The 16,728-nt window shown below is 57.6% G+C and overlaps 1 protein-coding gene across 6 annotated transcripts in view; it reads left to right on the top strand.

The window, feature by feature from the left end:
* DNAH2 (dynein axonemal heavy chain 2) overlaps positions 1-16,728 on the top strand; it is a 79,783-nt gene that overhangs the window by 58,057 nt on the left and 4,998 nt on the right. For 2 of the 6 annotated variants that reach the window (XM_047707041.1, XM_047707044.1), the window contains exons 64-79: positions 438-607; positions 725-841; positions 8,645-8,809; positions 9,312-9,437; positions 9,585-9,733; positions 9,859-9,925; positions 10,044-10,194; positions 10,393-10,541; positions 10,713-10,846; positions 10,964-11,108; positions 11,192-11,391; positions 12,390-12,516; positions 13,807-13,993; positions 14,092-14,240; positions 14,354-14,537; positions 14,740-14,930. In XM_047707041.1, coding sequence (XP_047562997.1) covers positions 438-607; positions 725-841; positions 8,645-8,809; positions 9,312-9,437; positions 9,585-9,733; positions 9,859-9,925; positions 10,044-10,194; positions 10,393-10,541; positions 10,713-10,846; positions 10,964-11,108; positions 11,192-11,391; positions 12,390-12,516; positions 13,807-13,993; positions 14,092-14,240; positions 14,354-14,537; positions 14,740-14,930 — 2,411 coding nt within the window. Of the gene's footprint in view, positions 1-437; positions 608-724; positions 842-1,885; positions 2,720-8,644; positions 8,810-9,311; positions 9,438-9,584; positions 9,734-9,858; positions 9,926-10,043; positions 10,195-10,392; positions 10,542-10,712; positions 10,847-10,963; positions 11,109-11,191; positions 11,392-12,389; positions 12,517-13,806; positions 13,994-14,091; positions 14,241-14,353; positions 14,538-14,739; positions 14,931-16,728 lie in introns of those variants that run through there. The other 4 variants (XM_047707045.1, XM_047707043.1, XM_047707042.1 and 1 more) reach the window with 3 other exon arrangements.

The following is a 16,728-nucleotide window of genomic DNA, read 5'->3' as shown; positions in this document are numbered from 1 at the left end:
GAATCCAAGGGCAAGAATGCCTCTGGGCACCCCCAAAAGGACAAAAATCAGAAAATATGAAACCGGAGACTTGGTAGGACAAAGCAAGCTGTAGGTGGGGGACCCCTGCCCTGGAAAGTCAGCGCGAGGCATACAGAAGTGATGGTGTGTGTGTGTGCATGTGATTGTGCACGCGTGTGTGCACGTGTGTGCACATGTGTGTGTTGGGTGGGAGGGGTTTAGGCTGCGAGTCTCCAAGGGACGTGGTGGCAGATGGGGCCAGTACCACTGGGGAGGGTCCCGGGGGCTTGGAGCTTCCAGAGACAGAGGCAAGGTCCGCGGGGGACCTTGGGGTGAGGCCGGGTAAGCCAAGCCGGGAAGAACACGGCTGTGCCCGAGCTGTGGAGGTGAAGCTGGAGAAGACTTCCGGCTGAGGCCCCCCTGTCTTCACCCCTCAGGGGAGCAGAACTTCATCAAGTCCCTGATCCACTTTGATAAAGACAATATCTCGGACAAGGTTCTAAAAAAGATCGGGGCCTACTGCGCACAGCCCGACTTCCAGCCTGACATCATTGGCCGAGTCTCACTTGCGGCCAAGTCCCTGTGCATGTGGGTGCGGGCCATGGAGGTGAGCGGGGTGCATGCAGGGTGGGGGCGAGGCTGCAGGAGGCCCCCACAGGAAGGAGGCCCTGCGGGCGCGGGCGGGCAGGTGCAAGGCCACCGTAGCCGGGCTGTCTCCCCACAGCTGTACGGGCGCCTGTACCGCGTGGTGGAGCCCAAGCGGATTCGGATGAACGTTGCCCTGGCTCAGCTTCAGGAGAAGCAAGCAGCGCTGGCCGAGGCCCAGGAGAAGCTGCGGGAGGTGAGCCTCAGGCCCGTCTCTTCCATGTGGACACTGTCCCTGATTTCTGGGGTGCTGGCGGCCATTTGCTCCCCCGTTATGGTCCTGTGCCCCTGCAGGTGGGCTGCCTCTGGCTCAGAAAGGTGTGTCCCTGGCAGAGGTTGCAAAGGCAGGGGGGCCACCGCCCCGACCAGCCCCTTCAGACGCTGACCTGGGGGCTGGCGGGGAGGGGAGGGAACCACTCTCTGCCAGCCAGTGACATATCCAGGTGCCCTCCTAGCGGACTTGGGGACAGCACCTCCCATGGTTCCTGCCCCCGGTTCAATAGTCTTTACTATCCACATGGTGTGAAATTCCAAAGGTATAGGGAGAGGCTAGCGAGAGGCCTCACTCGCGCCTGGCGCTCCCCTTCCTGGAAAGCAGCCTCGCTGACAGCTTTCTGTGCAGCCGTCCAGGGCTGTTTGCTGTACAAGCACATTTTTGTCATTTTTTCCTCATTATATACACTGCTGTGCGCCGTCTGGTCTCGTGTAGCTGAGTATGTCGAGGTTGAATTTCTCTCTGATGCTCGCCTGCCTGGCTCTGTTTACTTCCCTGTGTCCCTTTCTGGCGGAGATGCTTGTCCTCCCGAAGCTTCTGGTCTTCACATGTCCTCAAAGGCTGTTGACACTAACTGTATCCGCAGCGAGGTTTTACGTTTTTATGGAGCCAAAGCTGGTCACGCCATCCCAGAGCGTTTCCCCCGAAACCGCCAAGGGAGCATGTGCGGGTCTTAGTCCTGGAATGGAATGAGGACCCCGAGGCTCGGTGAGGGGAAGTGACTTCCCAGTTACCCACAGAGCAGGCTGGAACCCATGCTCCGGGCCCCCAGCCCCGCTCTTCCCGCCGCAGACATCCTTGCCATTGGAAACGCAGCTGCTTGTGGGGCCTCTTTGACTCCCTGCAAGCAGGGCCAGGCAGGCTGGGCCCGTGGCTTCAGCCTGCACACGCACCCCCTCCCCTGCCCCGTCCCCACGGCATGTCCCCTCCCTGCCGCTCTCACAGCAGCCGGTCTTCTCTCTCTAGCAAGAGTGAACAATCACGGGGCTGACAGCTCATTTGGAAAGGTCTTGCACTCACAATGATTCATATCCTGGAATGAACAATTAGGAACTGTTCCCCTGACGTGTGAGAAACCGGGCCCGCAGCGTCCACTGCCAACAATGTCATGCACTGGACAGGCGTCCTAGGGCACCGCGTGTCAGGTCTCTTGGGAGCCCCTCGCTGACGAGAGGAAGCAGACAAGGACCCCACGTTTCCCCTTCGTCACTGAAACGCTCTGAAGTTTCCGAGCCGAGCGCCCAGCCTGCCTCACCGGCCACATGAGGACACCGAACTGAGGCCGCGGCCTGACCTGTGGGCACCCGTCTCTGGGACAGCCTGGGAACGAGCATTTTGAAAATTTCCCTGTCAGAGCCAGCCGGGGCAGGAGAGCCTGGATCTAGCGAGGGCCCAGGGTGTTGGAAAGAGGCCCAGAGCTCCGCCATCGGGCGCGTCAATTCAAGTCCTGAATAAACAGTTTTAACCTTGACTCCCCTGCTTGGAGACCTGAGAAGACCTTTCCCCTGGCCAGATTCTGACATATGTAGGCAGGGATTGAGCAGAACCCTGAGCAGGGGGGAACAGTGCATTTCAAAGATTAAGTCCTCGCGTGAACTAGAGCCCAAGTAAAAATCTGAAATCATCTTCTTTTGAGAGTTAAAAATCAAGAAGCCAACCTTGTTGAGTTAACATCCCCAAACCCTCTCAGTTTCTGCTCAGTCTCTGCCAAGGGACCCCCAGCATCGGGGGAGACCCTGTATCCTCCAGCCGTGGCCCTGGCGGTCACTCAGTGGAAATGGGCTGCCTATGGGGCCTCAGGGGCTGTCACGGCTCTGAATCACGTCTCTCGTGAGCAGTGTTTGAAAATCAAAAAAATCAGGGGCCTTAAGGCATGCACGGCTTCCAGATAAAATGACGTTCCTGGGGACCAGCTGTTCTTGTGGTCCCCGAGACCGCATTAAAAATTTGGCGGCGTCTGCAGGAGGAAGGATTCTCGGAGATAACCCTGGTTTTAGCTCCACTGGAATGTCCCCGATCTGGAAACCGCCACCTGTGAACTTCCAGCGGGGAGAGCCTCCCACAACAGATTGATTTGAGACAGGATCTGACCTTGGCTGAATCGGGGAAGGCTGCAAGGCCGAGGGTGCACGCGTATCTTTCGCAGCGGGTGGTCACTGGTTGAAATACACACAGGGTTGACTGCCGCAGACCCTCCGTTGCCCATCGGTGGCATTGAGACGTTGGCCATGTCCTGCAGCCACCCCAGCATCTAGTCCAGAGCCTGCCCCCGGCGCACACGGAAACCCCAGCCGGGGCCTTTCAAGTTCAGGTTCCCGCTCTGCGTGTTGGTGAGGCGCGGTCAGCCCACCCCACAGCAGTGCACGGCCGGCTCCCTGTGGACTGGCTGAGGCCCACGAGGGCTGCCGCTCAGGGAGGCCTCTCACCCCGTCCCCTGCTTATCCTCGCTGGAAAGTTACCTTCAGCCGAGTCTTGAGCTGCAGCCGCCGTTGTTGCTGCTGACACCTGGGGCCTGGCAGGAAACCAGCCCGCTGCCGTCGCATCTGAAGACACAGCCACCGTCCCCTCCAGAGCCCCCCAGATTGTTCGGGCCTGGTCCCTTAAGGCACAGGTCACACCCACGTGCCACCTGCCATAACTGCGTGGTCTGGAACCTTGGCCCAAATGCAGTCTCAGCCTCCCACAAGCCTGTGGGCAGACCGAGCAGATTCAGGTCCGTCCTGCCACCGTCGCCTCCTTGGCCCAGAGTGTGAGACGCTGAAGCCCAGGACAGCTGGTCCAGGGCCACATGGGCCTGGCCATCTGCGCAGAGCCCGCTGTCCTGCCATAGAAGCTCCCCCAATGTCACACGCTGTCTGCGTGCGCCTCAGACTCCGCCCCCACTGCCCCTTAGTCTGGTGGCAGGCCCTTCTGTCGCTGCGGGAGCTGTCATCCTGGGCCGCCCACCCTTGCAGCCCACGCCTGCAAGCAGTCCTGCCTCCCCAGACCCGGCCACCCACCTGTGGTCAAAGCCACTGTCACCTGCCAAGGTCAGACTGTCACAGCAGGTTGGCCTCGGTGCAAAGACCCACCAGGCCTGATAGGAGCCTGGACAGATCCTTTGACGCAAAACCTACGTGCGTATCCGCAAGGTCCACGTGTGGTGTCTGCTCCTGCCCCCAGCTTCTCAGTGGTTTCCCAGTCAGATTCTCTCGAGAAATCTGAGAACGTGCAGCCTTCTTCTATTCCTGGGGTTCTAAACACATCAAAAAATAAAAGGAGTTTGGCCAAAATATCACCGTTAGAGACTAGGTGGGAGGATGTGGCCGACACGGTGGGCGAGCGGTCCAACTAGAGGCGACGCTGTCATCAGACAGGCTTGCCCAGTGTTGGGTATTGCTGGGGGGGTGGGGGGCAGAGTGGAAGGGACTGGAGGGTCCAGAGCATTCCAGGTGCCTGTGTCAGTCAGATCAGCCATGCGCGGCCCCTGGAGAAGGGGCGCATGAGGCCTTGGGGAAAGTCTTCCAACAGAACGAGGGAACGGCCAAGATCAGAAACTGTAACAAAACATGGCCCCAGAAGGAAAAAATAAACCCAGAGAGAACTCAGGTTCGGGAGAAGTGCTTAAAAAGCAAACCAAGGTAAACACGGCTGTCATCAGAGGAGGTGATGGAGGAAGGGCCGACACCCGGAGAGCAAAAAAAGGACATTGAGAGGGAAAAAAATTGCAAAAACAGAGACAGAATCCTGGGAAAATTAAAAATGCTTAAAGTCCAACAGCCAGCAGAAGGGCAAGAAGCAGCAACCGCAAACGCAACTCCGCGGGACAGCGACCAGAGACCCAATCCAACTGATGGGAATTTCCGCAAGAGAAAAGCGCAGCATCAGACGCGACGGGAAAAAATTTCACAACTGGGGCAGTGGGCTCAGTGACCCCGTCAGAAGGTGCCCCAGCCACAGGTGGCTCGGCCAGTCACCATGGACCTCGAGAAGACCGTGACTGATGAGTGGGAGCGTCGTGATCAAGCTTGGCCCCATAAAAATGAGAACACAGCTAAGGGGTGGGAGGCGGGGTGGGTGGGGGAGGGGAAGGACTGGGCAATGATTGTGTGGGAGATCAGATCAAACAGGGTCTGGAGATGTTATAGGCAGGATTAAGGTGACAAGCAGCAGCCTTAGAACAGGTAGGAGAGGGGCACCCGGCGGGGGCTCTCAGTGGAGCGCACGACCCTGGATCTGAGGTTGTGGGTTCGAGCCCCACCTAGGGTGTAGAGATGACTTCAAAAAATAAAAAAATCTTTTTTTTTAAAGATTTTATTTATTTATTTGACAGACAGAGATCACAAGTAGGCAAAGAGGCAGGCAGAGAGAGAGGGGGAAGCAGGCTCTCCGCCGAGCAGAGAGCCCGATGTGGGGCTCGATCCCAGGACCCTGAGATCATGACCAGAGCTAAAGGCAGAGGCTTAACCCACTGAGCCACCCAGGCGCCCCTAAAAAGAAATCTTAAAACAAACAAACAAACAAACAAACAAACGGAGGAGCAGGGACAAAGAGGTGGTGGCGTGGAGGGTCAGGGTCGACACCTGCCTCCCTCGTAGCACAGACGTCATAGAAATAGTTTCGAATGGAAAAATCAGGAAACAGCCCTGTGGAATGTGCTCAAATGAGTGCACAATACCTCTGGAGGGGTGAATATTCAAGAAGGAGGAGGCAGCAGGGAGGACCAAGGGTAGGGCTGGGGCACTTTCCAGGCCCTTGTGCCTTCTGGATTTTCAAGTGACTTGTTTACCAAGTAAACAAAAAAGAAACAGCCGTGTCAAAATGTGCTTACGCACGGACAAGGACGTTCATCCCAGTGTGGTTAAGAATAGAAAATGTGGGAAAGACACACACGTCTATCAGAAGGAGGCTTGTTATATAAATTATGGTTCAGTCATTCACAAGCGGCTTTTGCAGCTGTTAAAGAGAATGAGGCAGTTTGATGCGAGCCGACTTGGAGACAAGGAAAAAATAGTAAAGCGCGTTAGTATGCCAGCGTTTATCCTCATGAGAAGACTCACCCAGGCACGAACCATCTCCTGAGCGTGGGGCAGCCTTCTAAGTGTAAGGATCTAGCCAGTGAGCAAGGTCCTGCCTTCACGGGGCTTGTATTTACTTTATTACGCACTGGCTCAGTGCCCAGCCTGCCCAACTGGACCCTGTCTGGAAAGCTTTCCAAGTGAGCACAGGCACAGGGGGCTGGCTCAGGACCTAGAGGAAGCCAGGATCTTCCCCCTGTGTGTGCTCTTCCTTCCTTTTGATGTGCATTCACTCTTTACAGAACGATCTAGAAGATGAATATGATTATCGTTATTTTTTTAATTTTTATTTTTTTAATTTTAATTTTTTTAAGTTTTTTTTTGATGATTTTATTTATTTATTTGAGAGAGAGAGAGAGAGAGCATGAGAGGAGAGAGAGATCAGCGGGAGAAGCAGACTCCCCACCGAGCAGGGAGTCTGATGCGGGACTCGATCCCAGGACTCCAGGATCATGACCTGAGCCGAAGGCAGTTGCTTAACCAACTGAGCCACCCAGGCGCCCCTTAATTTTAATTTTTAAAAAAGATTTTATTCATTTGAGAAAGAGAGAGCGTGAGAGAGAACGTGAGAGGGGAGAAGGTCAGAGGGAGAAGCAGACTCCCCGCACAGCTGGGAGCCTGATGCGGGACTCCAGGATCATGACCTGAGCTGAAAGCAGTGGCTTAACCAACTGGGCCACCCAGGCGCCCCATGGTTACTTTTTTAAAGACGACGTTGTGGTTAGGTGTGATAATGGGGTTACCGTCACGTGGGGAACATCCTTGTTTTGTTCCCAGGAGGCATTAGGAAGTCTGGAGGCTGGAAATGTCATGAAGTCATAACTTCCTTTAAGATGCTTTGGCAAAACACCAGGAGACAAGAATAAAAATAGCAAAATGCAAACAATTGTTAAATGTGACGGGTATAGAGGGGTTCGGCATGTGATTCTTTTCCCTAGGTTTGCAGTTTTTCACTGTCTTTGAATTAAAAGGATTAAAACTGTGACCATTTAAAAAATGCAAACAGATGAATATATAGATATGTATGTATTTTTTAAAAAGTAGCTTACAGGGGCGTGTGGATGGCTCAGTCAGACGACCAACTCTTGATCTCAGCTTAGGTCTTGATCTCAGGGTTGTGGGTTTGAGCCCCGCATCGGCTATGCACTGGGCATGCAATCTACTTAAAAAAAAAAAGAAGGAAAAAAAAACTAGCCTAAGTATAATAGCCAAATATACAGAGGCACCTGCCAGAAGACGTAAGAAGAGAAACAGTTACAGAATGACTTGCTGCGGCAGGGTGGGGTGGGAGCGGCTTGAAGAGGCAGCTAAGGGACTCTCGCTGGTCATTCTGACTGCTTCTGTCATCTCATTTAGGCCTTTCACCTTATGCACACATTTCCTGTATAAAAAATAGAAACAGTGAAGACAACACCACATGCAAAGCCAGTAATGAAATACAGCACGGTTGTGGGCTGAGCCTCCCTGCAGACACATCTCGGCGGGAAGCCCAGTCATAATCAGGGCTGCTGACGAGCTCGGACCAGGCGCAGGGAGGCGGTCACGTTCACCTACCTGGGGTGAAACCCACATGTGTGGGGGTGGGGGGGGCAGACAGGGTGCCCCTCCCCCCCCGGGCCCCCCCAGCCGTGTTTCCTCCTTTGCATGGCCCAGCTCACTTCACCCCTTCTTTCTTTACCGATTAGTGCCTTTTAACACATCACTTCCGAGGCTCACACTGTCCCCTGAAGGTGACATTGCTTTAGGGACAGTAATTTGGGGGGTCATGTGTCGCATTTCCAGGATCTTAGGGGTCGGCCTCTGGGTTTGGCCCCATGCACTCCTTCCGACAACCTGCGCGGGGCCCGTCAGGGAGGCAGGCGAGGATGCATGCTCCACACGGTTGCAGGCTGCTGCTCCCGGCAGGGGCAGCAGGAAGGGGACGGACATCTGTCATGTGCACGCTACGTGCCAGGCACTTACTGGCCTGCCGACCCCGTGTTCCTCATGAAAAAGGCGGTGACATGGTGTGCGCTGGACATGGTCTCTGCTGGCTGGTCATGGTCACTGCTGGCCGGTCAGGCACACATTTGGGGCCCAAAGAGACTTGCCAGTCCTGTGCTTTGGATCAGAGCGACACATCCCGGGCTGAGTGGCAGAGCCCGGGGAGGCGTCTTGAGGAGGGAAAGCCCTTCCCAGGTCCCTATCCCTGTGTGGGTCCTCGGACTTGGGCCTTTTCTCCCAACGGTTCCTGGGCTCACTTCTTGATTTTCCATTCTCTCTCCAGGTCTGCCTTAGGTGCATGCCCTCTGGTACGGACGGGCAGCCCTTCTCCCGCTATCTTGATCCTCTCTTCCAACAACGTATATCGTGTGGCTTATTCTGCTACAAGAGATGTGTCTCTAGCCCAGCCTTGGGTTTCATTACAAGCCATTTCCAGGCTCGGGGAAACCGTGGCGGAGGGAAGGGAGAGAAAAGTCATCTCAGCGCGTGAACTTGATCTTGCTTTCCCTCCATGACCAGCCCGTAGGATGGGTGTCGGGAAGGTCCTCTTGCACACCGGGAAACCCCGGAGCTCGGAGATGGATTCATCCGAGGCCACGGGGGCCCCGGACAACGGACTGGCGAGAGGGACCCGAGCAGTCTGTCCCCGCGCTGGGTCTGATCCCTGGGCTCTGGTCCCTCCCAGGTGGCCCAGAAACTGGAGATGCTGAAGAAACAGTACGACGAGAAGCTGGCCCAGAAGGAGGAGCTCCGGAAGAAGTCGGAGGAGATGGAGGTGAAGCTTCAGCGCGCGGGGCTGCTAGTGTCTGGGCTGGCCGGCGAAAAGGCCCGGTGGGAGGAGACCGTGCAGGTGAGCCGGGCCGCCAGCTGGCGCGCCTTTCTCCTGCGCACCCTGCCCGGAGCTGCACCTGCCTCCAGCTGAGGGATGGTCGAGGGACGTGGGGACATGGGGTGTCAGTGCATTCTCCCCCTCCCACTTCAGGAGAAGAGTGGAAGGAAAGACTTCATGCCATTAGGGGTCTGCTGCCCTGTAGGCCTGGAAAGTTCACTCTGGGGCCCCTGATGGGGCTGCGGAGCTGGTAGAAACAGCCCCGGGGCATCTTGTCTTTGCCTCTATTGTGTTCTGGGCTTCAGGAAAGGCTCCGGCCTTATCACCAGAGTGTAAACAGAACCGCTATTAAAGACCGGGAGCTCAGAAGTAATTAGAATCAGGTTAGAGCTTTCAGGGCCAAAGGTTCAGGAGAGGGGAAGCACCCCTTTGATCTAGAAAGTGTCCCCAGGAGACTGCCTTCAGAGCACTCCCAGTGTGTCCCCCCCACCTCCGCTGGCTTATACCCCCTCCTGCCCCCCAGGGCCTGGAGGAGGATCTAGGCTACCTGGTGGGTGACTGTCTCCTGGCTGCTGCCTTCCTGTCCTACATGGGCCCCTTCCTGACCAACTACCGGGACGAGATCGTCAACCAGATCTGGATGAAGAGGGTGAGGCCGTGGTCAGGTGTGAGTGATCTCTTGGGCCGTGAGACCACAGCCTCTGGGAGGAACCGAGGGAGATCCGGCAGGGGTCAGGGCTGGGGGGAGGACAGGCTCAGGTCTCCAGGCTGAAATTCAGGGCTCTTCCCCACCTAGATCTGGGAGCTGCATGTCCCGTGCTCACCCCGCTTTACCTTTGATAACTTCCTGTCCAATCCTACCAAAGTTCGAGACTGGAACATCCAGGGACTGCCCTCGGATGCCTTTTCCACGGAGAATGGCATCATCGTCACCCGTGGCAACAGGTCAGGAAGCTGCTGGGGGCAGGGGTGGGGGGGCATCATGGTCACCCGTGGCAACAGGTCAAGACGCTGCCACGGGGCAGGGGTGGGGGGCCATGCCTGTGATCTGGCTGACCGTCCTCCCACAGGTGGGCGCTGATGATTGACCCCCAGGCCCAGGCCCTGAAGTGGATCAAGAACATGGAAGGAAACCAGGTACAAGGTGGGGGGGGGGCGTTGCTCCCCAAGCCTATCTCTTCCCGAGCCACTACGCATGAGCCTGGTTTTCCTTTGGTCCCTTGGTGGGTCTCCCACTGTTTCCCCTACTCTCTAGGGCCTCCAGATTATCGACCTGCAGATGAGTGACTACCTCCAAATTCTAGAAAAGGCCATCCAGTTCGGATACCCCGTGCTGCTCCAGAATGTGCAGGAGTATCTGGATCCCACCCTCAACCCCGTGCTCAACAAATCTGTAACTCGAATCGGTGGGGGCCCAGGCTTGCTGTGGGCTCACACTGCGGGGCATCCGAGAGGCCAGCCACGTGGGACCCGGGGGACAGAAGGGCTGGTCCCCAGGCTGGGGGGCCTCCATTCAGACAGCCCCCCCCGGGGGGGGGCCTGTAGCACGCTGACCACAGCGGGTCCTTGCCCTTGACCACCACCCTCCGACTCCACTGCTACAGGTGGTCGGCTGCTGATGCGCATTGGAGACAAGGAAGTGGAGTACAATCCGAATTTCCGGTTCTACATCACCACCAAGCTCTCCAACCCCCACTACAGCCCGGAGACCTCGGCCAAGACCACCATTGTCAACTTTGCCGTCAAAGAACAGGTGGGTGGGGGCTGTCGCCGGGAGGAACTCAACTCCAGCGGAGCAGGCGTGGGCGGCATGGAGACGGAGGCCCATGTCGTGGGGCAGCAGGGGACGAGGGGCCGGGAGATGTGATGGGGCGACAAGAGTGAGGTCCCCAGAGAGAGTGTCCCCCTGCACCCGCGCTCCCAGGGCCTGGAGGCTCAGCTGCTGGGGATTGTGGTCCGGAAGGAGCGGCCGGAGCTCGAGGAGCAGAAGGACTCGCTGGTCATCAATATCGCTGCGGGCAAGAGGAAGCTCAAGGAGCTGGAGGACGAGATCCTTCGGTGAGAGCGGCCTCCACGCCCACCCCGACCCCCACTGGGGCCCACAGGCACCCAGGGCTGTGGAGGAGCGCCAGGCCCCTCACCTCTGCATCCCCGCCCCTGGGGGCCTCCTTTCAGGCTGCTGAATGAGGCCACAGGCTCCCTGCTGGACGACGTGCAGCTGGTGAACACCCTGCGGACCTCCAAGGTGACGGCCACCGAGGTGACGGAGCAGCTGGAGACCAGCGAGACCACAGAGATCAACATCGACCTGGCCCGGGAGGTGAGCTCCCGCCCTGGAGACTGGGGGAGGGAGGGGGTTCGGCCCGGCCCCGCCCCCATGGTCCTGACTCCGCTCCCCCACAGGCTTACCGCCCCTGCGCCCAGCGGGCCTCGGTACTGTTCTTCGTGCTCAACGACATGGGCCGCATCGACCCCATGTACCAGTTCTCGCTGGACGCCTACATCGGCCTCTTCATCCTCAGCATCGACAAGAGCCACCGCAGCAACAAGCTGGAGGACCGCATCGACTACCTGAACGAATACCACACCTACGCAGTCTACAGGTTGGCGCCCCCAGCTGTGCGTGCCAGACGCAGACCTTCTCGGGTCACCAGGCCCCGGCTCCTGGTGCCCTGCTCCCCTCTCCCTGCAGCTTCCCTGGGCAGCGCGTCCACTGAGGGTCTAGCCCTGTCTGTGGGCCTAGAGCCCAGCAGTAGGAATCTTGGTAAAATCCAGGTTCAGATTCAGCGGGTCTGGGGTGCCGCCTGAGGTTGTGCATCTCTAGCTAGCTCCCTGCTGGTCTGGGGACCAGGCTCTGAGCAGCAGCGATCTTGACCTCTTCACCCAGAGGTCCCACAGCCCCCTTGAGTTCAGCTCATTTCACCTGAAACACTTCATCCCCCCCTTCCTTAAGGGTCCTCACCCCCGGACAGCACCGATACCCACCTCCCTGTTCCCCAAGCCAGAAATCAGAAGTTCTCCCTGACCCTTCTTCTCCCTGACCCCCGGATCAAGCCCCAGGGTTTGCTCATGGGTCTTTCTGCAAAGGTCCCTGCCCAGGTCTGCCCACCAGGCCCTGCAAGCCTGTTTGCCTCGGCTCCCTGCTCTCCCTGGGTCCCCCCTGCTCTTCCTCTTCCACCATGCTCATGACTCTGCGGCCCCCTGCTCCTCTCAGAGACTGTCCGGGGGCGGCCCTACCCTGAGATCCCCCAGTGGCGCGGCCACCCTGTGCAGGACCTGTCAGGTCACACAAGAATCCCCGGGCTGGCTGGCTGTCCTCCCGCTCTACCCGACTGCCTCCAGGACAGAGTCTGGGGCTCATTCACCTTTGTGTCCCCGGGGCCTGGCTGAGTGCCTGGCACAGAGTAGGGGTCCCACCAACACTGCGGGCTGTTTGCTGGAAACGAATGACTGATGTCCCCAGTGAACCTTCCAGGTCCCTGTGCATGTGGCTGTTTCTGGGAGGCTCGGCTTAGACACCCACTGGGGCCCTCATCATGTGTCAGGCTCAGTGAGCCTTCATGTTGGCTTCCCCGCCCCCTCCCCCTGCCCCGTCTCCCAGGTACACCTGCCGCACACTCTTTGAGCGCCACAAGCTGCTATTCAGTTTCCAGATGTGCGCCAAAATCCTGGAGACCTCCGGCAAGCTCAACATGGATGAGTACAACTTCTTTCTGCGCGGGGGCGTGGTGAGTGGGGCAGAGGTGTCCAGGTCGGGGCCAGGGGAACGTGTGATAAGGACTCCAAGCCAGCCTATAAGGCCCACGGCTCTAGGGCGCGAGCTAAGGAAAAGCACCAGGAGCAGGTGCTCCCCCAGGGTGCGGAGCGTGCACCTGCCATGGGCTCCCTTGCTCGCCTTATGGGCAGAGCTTTGGGGCCCCTCTTCCCTGGGACCCGCAGATTGGTGTGATCTTGCCTCTTTCCCTGCTGCTCGAGCACTCCTCCCCCAGCCTGGCTGCCACGGTCACATCGAGCTCTCTCCCTCCTGAGCACCCTCCCCGCCCACCCCCATGCTGCTTTTGCTTGGCAAAACCGGGGTCTGGTTGGATCCCGCCCTCCTGCTCCTGTTGGCCCCAGGCAGCGAAGCATGCCCACGCAGGACAGACTCACTTGAAATCTCTAGTCCCTTGGAACTGGCAGATGTGGCCCATCTTAGTACCCTTGTGTCCCCTGTTCCTTCTGCCACAAGTTGGGGTGGGGCCCTCCCTTACCTCCTCCAAGACTTGATTCAAATCCCACCTCACTCACTGAGACCTCCTTGACTTTCTTTTTCTTTTCTTTTCTTTTCTTTTCTTTTTTTTTTTTTTAAGATTGTATTTATCAATTTGAGGTGGGGGGAAGGGCAGCTGAGTGCGGAGCCAGATGTGGGGTGGGGCTTGGTCCCCCAGACTTGGAGATCAGGACCCCTGCCGAGGTGGAGAGTGGGAGGCTCAGCAGACTGGCCCACCCAAGCGCCCCTTCTTATTTAACACTCCAGCACCCCCCCAGCCCCCAAGAACTTCTAGTCTTTTTTATCCTCAACTTTGTTTCTGCATGGCATTGCCCTCTTTAACCTACTAGATCATTTAATGATCTGTCCCGGGTTTTGGCTCATCATCCGCCCTCCCATTTTGGACACTAAGCTCCTCCGGGGCCGAGGACTCTGTCCTTTTACGCAGTCACGTGTCCCAAGCGCTGAAAACACATGGTCGGTGAGCAGTAAGTATTTGTTGAAGAAGGGAACCCACAAACCACCTTGAGGGGTGAGGCCACCGCCGAGAGCCTCGGGGCGAGGGACAGTAATCCCGGGAAACCACCAGAGGGCGCCAGCTTCCTAACTTTGCTTGGCGAGCCCCCGACCCCCAACCGCCGTCCCTAGGCACCGCGGATTCCTGTCCTCCTTCCTTCATCTGGCCATCCCGGCCAAAGAAAAAGAAAAAGAAAAAAGTAATTCTCAGGAGGTGTTCCCGGTCGATCCCTTGCCCTCTGACCCGGCCCAGGTCCTGGATCGGGAGGGCCAGATGGACAACCCCTGCACCAGCTGGCTGGCGGATGCCTACTGGGATAACATCACCGAGCTGGACAAGCTGACCAACTTCCACGGACTCATGAACTCCTTCGAACAGTACCCCCGGGACTGGCACCTGTGGTACACCAATGCCACTCCCGAGAAGGCCATGCTGCCAGGTACCCGCCGCCGCCTGCCCTGCCCCCCCCCCCCCCCCCCCCGCCCTCCCCGCAGCAGCCCTACAGCTGCCCGCGCTAGAGCCCTGCCCCCGCCCCAGGTGAGTGGGAGAACGCGTGCAACGAGATGCAGCGTATGCTGATCGTGCGTTCGCTGCGCCAGGACCGCGTGGCCTTCTGCGTCACCTCTTTCATCGTGTCCAACCTGGGCTCCCGCTTCGTTGAGCCGCCTGTGCTGAACATGAAGCTGGTCAGTGGCTTGGTTTCCCGCCGCCCGGGGTCCCTCCGTCCCTCTTCCTGCTGCCTGACGGCCCGGGGCGGGGCGTCCTCCTGCCTGAGGCCACGCCCCTGTGCTCCTGGCAGGTGATGGAGGATTCCAGTCCACGAACCCCGCTGGTCTTCATCCTGTCCCCCGGCGTGGACCCCACCAGTGCCCTCCTGCAGCTGGCGGAGCACTCGGGCATGGCCCAGCGCTTCCACGCCCTGTCGTTGGGCCAGGGCCAGGCCCCCATCGCTGCCCGGCTGCTCCGGGAGGGTGTGAGTCAGGGTCAGTATCCGTCCTGCCCCCTCCCAGCCCCCACCTCAGCTCCACAACGGTAACCACAGCCCCCCACTTCCCCGGAAGGCCCCTGCACCCCGCCGAGCTGGGTTGGGACTCCTGCCCCTCACATGCACGCACAGACCGGTGCAGAGTGTGGGACAGCTGGGGCTCGGGGACAGGTTCCCACTGAACCGGCATCTCCTCGCAGGCCACTGGGTATTCCTCGCTAACTGCCACCTGTCCCTGTCTTGGATGCCTAATCTGGACAAACTGGTGGAGCAGCTGCAGGTGGCAGAGCCCCACCCGTCCTTCCGCCTCTGGCTCAGCTCCAGCCCGCACCCTGAATTCCCCATCTCCATCCTGCAGGCCAGCATCAAGATGACCACGGAGCCCCCGAAGGTAGGGCGCCTGCAGATGGCCAGCTCCAGCTGGGCCATCTGGCCCTGAGGGCTCCCTGGGAGCGTCCGCGAGAGGTCTGGCCATAATGACAGCACCGCGTTTTGGTTCTGCTGCCTTCCACCTCATTTCTTTTCTCTACACGCCAAACCCTTAGAGCCTAGGAGTAATATCTAAACATTTTTTTAAAAAGGATTTTATTTGTTTGTTTGAGAGAGTGAGAGACCACAAACAGGGGAAGAGGCAGAGGGAGAGGGAGAAGCAGACTCCCCACTGAGCAGGCAGCCTGATGTGGGGCTTGATCCCAGGACCCTGGGATCATGACCTGAGCCGGAGACAGACACTTGACCATCTGAGCCACCCTGCTGCTCCAATATCTAAACATTTCTGAGCACAATCATGGCCCAGGCATCATTCATTTATTAACTCATTTAAAACGCACACCCTCATCAGTACTGTTCCTTGCATTTTACAGAGAGAAAATAACTTGTCCATAGAACCTTCCTGCCTCACAGCCTTTCCTTGCATCTCTCCCTGATGCCACACCCGCTGGACCCCAACCCCTCCCTCCAGCTCTGGAAAAGGTGATCTCCGTATTACGAAGTCACCATCAGCACAACCGTCCTAATCCTTCAAGATCGGCTCATGTTCCCACATCCTACCTGTTCACCTCTGCGTGAATGGTTTTGGTAGCTTTCTACTGCTTTTAGCCAAGACCAAAACCTGTATTAGCATTACCTGTGCCACCCCCAAACCCCTGCTACACCCATCACATTGTCCCCCCCCCACCCCCGGCTACACCTAAAATGTTGTTCCCCTTTCCTTTGCTCTACGTACACCATTAATCTTTAAAATGCCTTGTCCATCTTCCTCCAGACTCTGTACTCTTCCCCCCGCTCCCAAGACTTCTAAAAGCCCCTGCTGCTGGGCCTACATCCTCCTCAACCTCTCCTCTGCCACTTCAGGCCGGGGACCATCACTTCCTCAAGAAGCCTCTGCCCTCCAGGTCTAGGCCAACACACATACGACCTTCCTACTCCTATTGCCCCCCCCCCCCCAGCCTGCTGTGACACCGGACTGTGTTGTATGGGTTGGGAGCCCGATGCCAGGACCCTGGGATCATGACCTGAGCCAAAGGCAGACGCTTAACGACTGAGCCACCCAGGTGCCCCCAAATCCCCCACTCTCAAAGCAAGTTGCCAGCCTGCCACCAGAGAGAGCCTCCTTACCCCTTCTCTGTTAATGGTGCCCTTAGTTTTTTCATTTTCCTTTTTTATTTTTTGAGAGACCAAGCAAGCAAGTCGGGGGGTGGGAAAGGAGGGATAGAGGGAGAGAGAACCTTAAGCAGTGTCCACGCTCAGTGTGGAGTCCGACACCTGAGATCATGACCCCAGTGGAAATCAAGAGCCAGACGCTTACCTGACAGAGCTACCTGGGCATCCCTGATGATGTTTTAACCTAAATCTATTATATATTTCCAGTTTTCTTCAGTGACCCAATCATATCCTTTATAAAATCCCCCCGCAGAACCTCAGCCCCCAGGTGCCAGTTGGGGGACGGCTCTGGAGTATATTTGTGGATCACTGCCTGCTGTCTGGCCTTTTCCTTTTAATTAAACATCCCACAGACACAAAGAAATATAAAACATATACAAGACATAAAGGATCCCAATTCCACACACACCCGTGTGCCCACCTTCCCAGGTAAGAACGAGGACTCTCTTTCCCATCGCCTTCCCTGCCTGCTGGGCAGCCACCGCTCTTCTCAAGGTGCATCGGCTGGAGGCACCGAGCTGGCCGCG

The sequence above is a fragment of the Lutra lutra genome, chromosome 16 (assembly GCF_902655055.1).
Source record: "Lutra lutra chromosome 16, mLutLut1.2, whole genome shotgun sequence".
NCBI lineage: Eukaryota > Metazoa > Chordata > Mammalia > Carnivora > Mustelidae > Lutra > Lutra lutra.
Note: the sequence above shows the minus strand (reverse complement) of the source record. Positions and strands in the feature narration are given on the sequence as shown.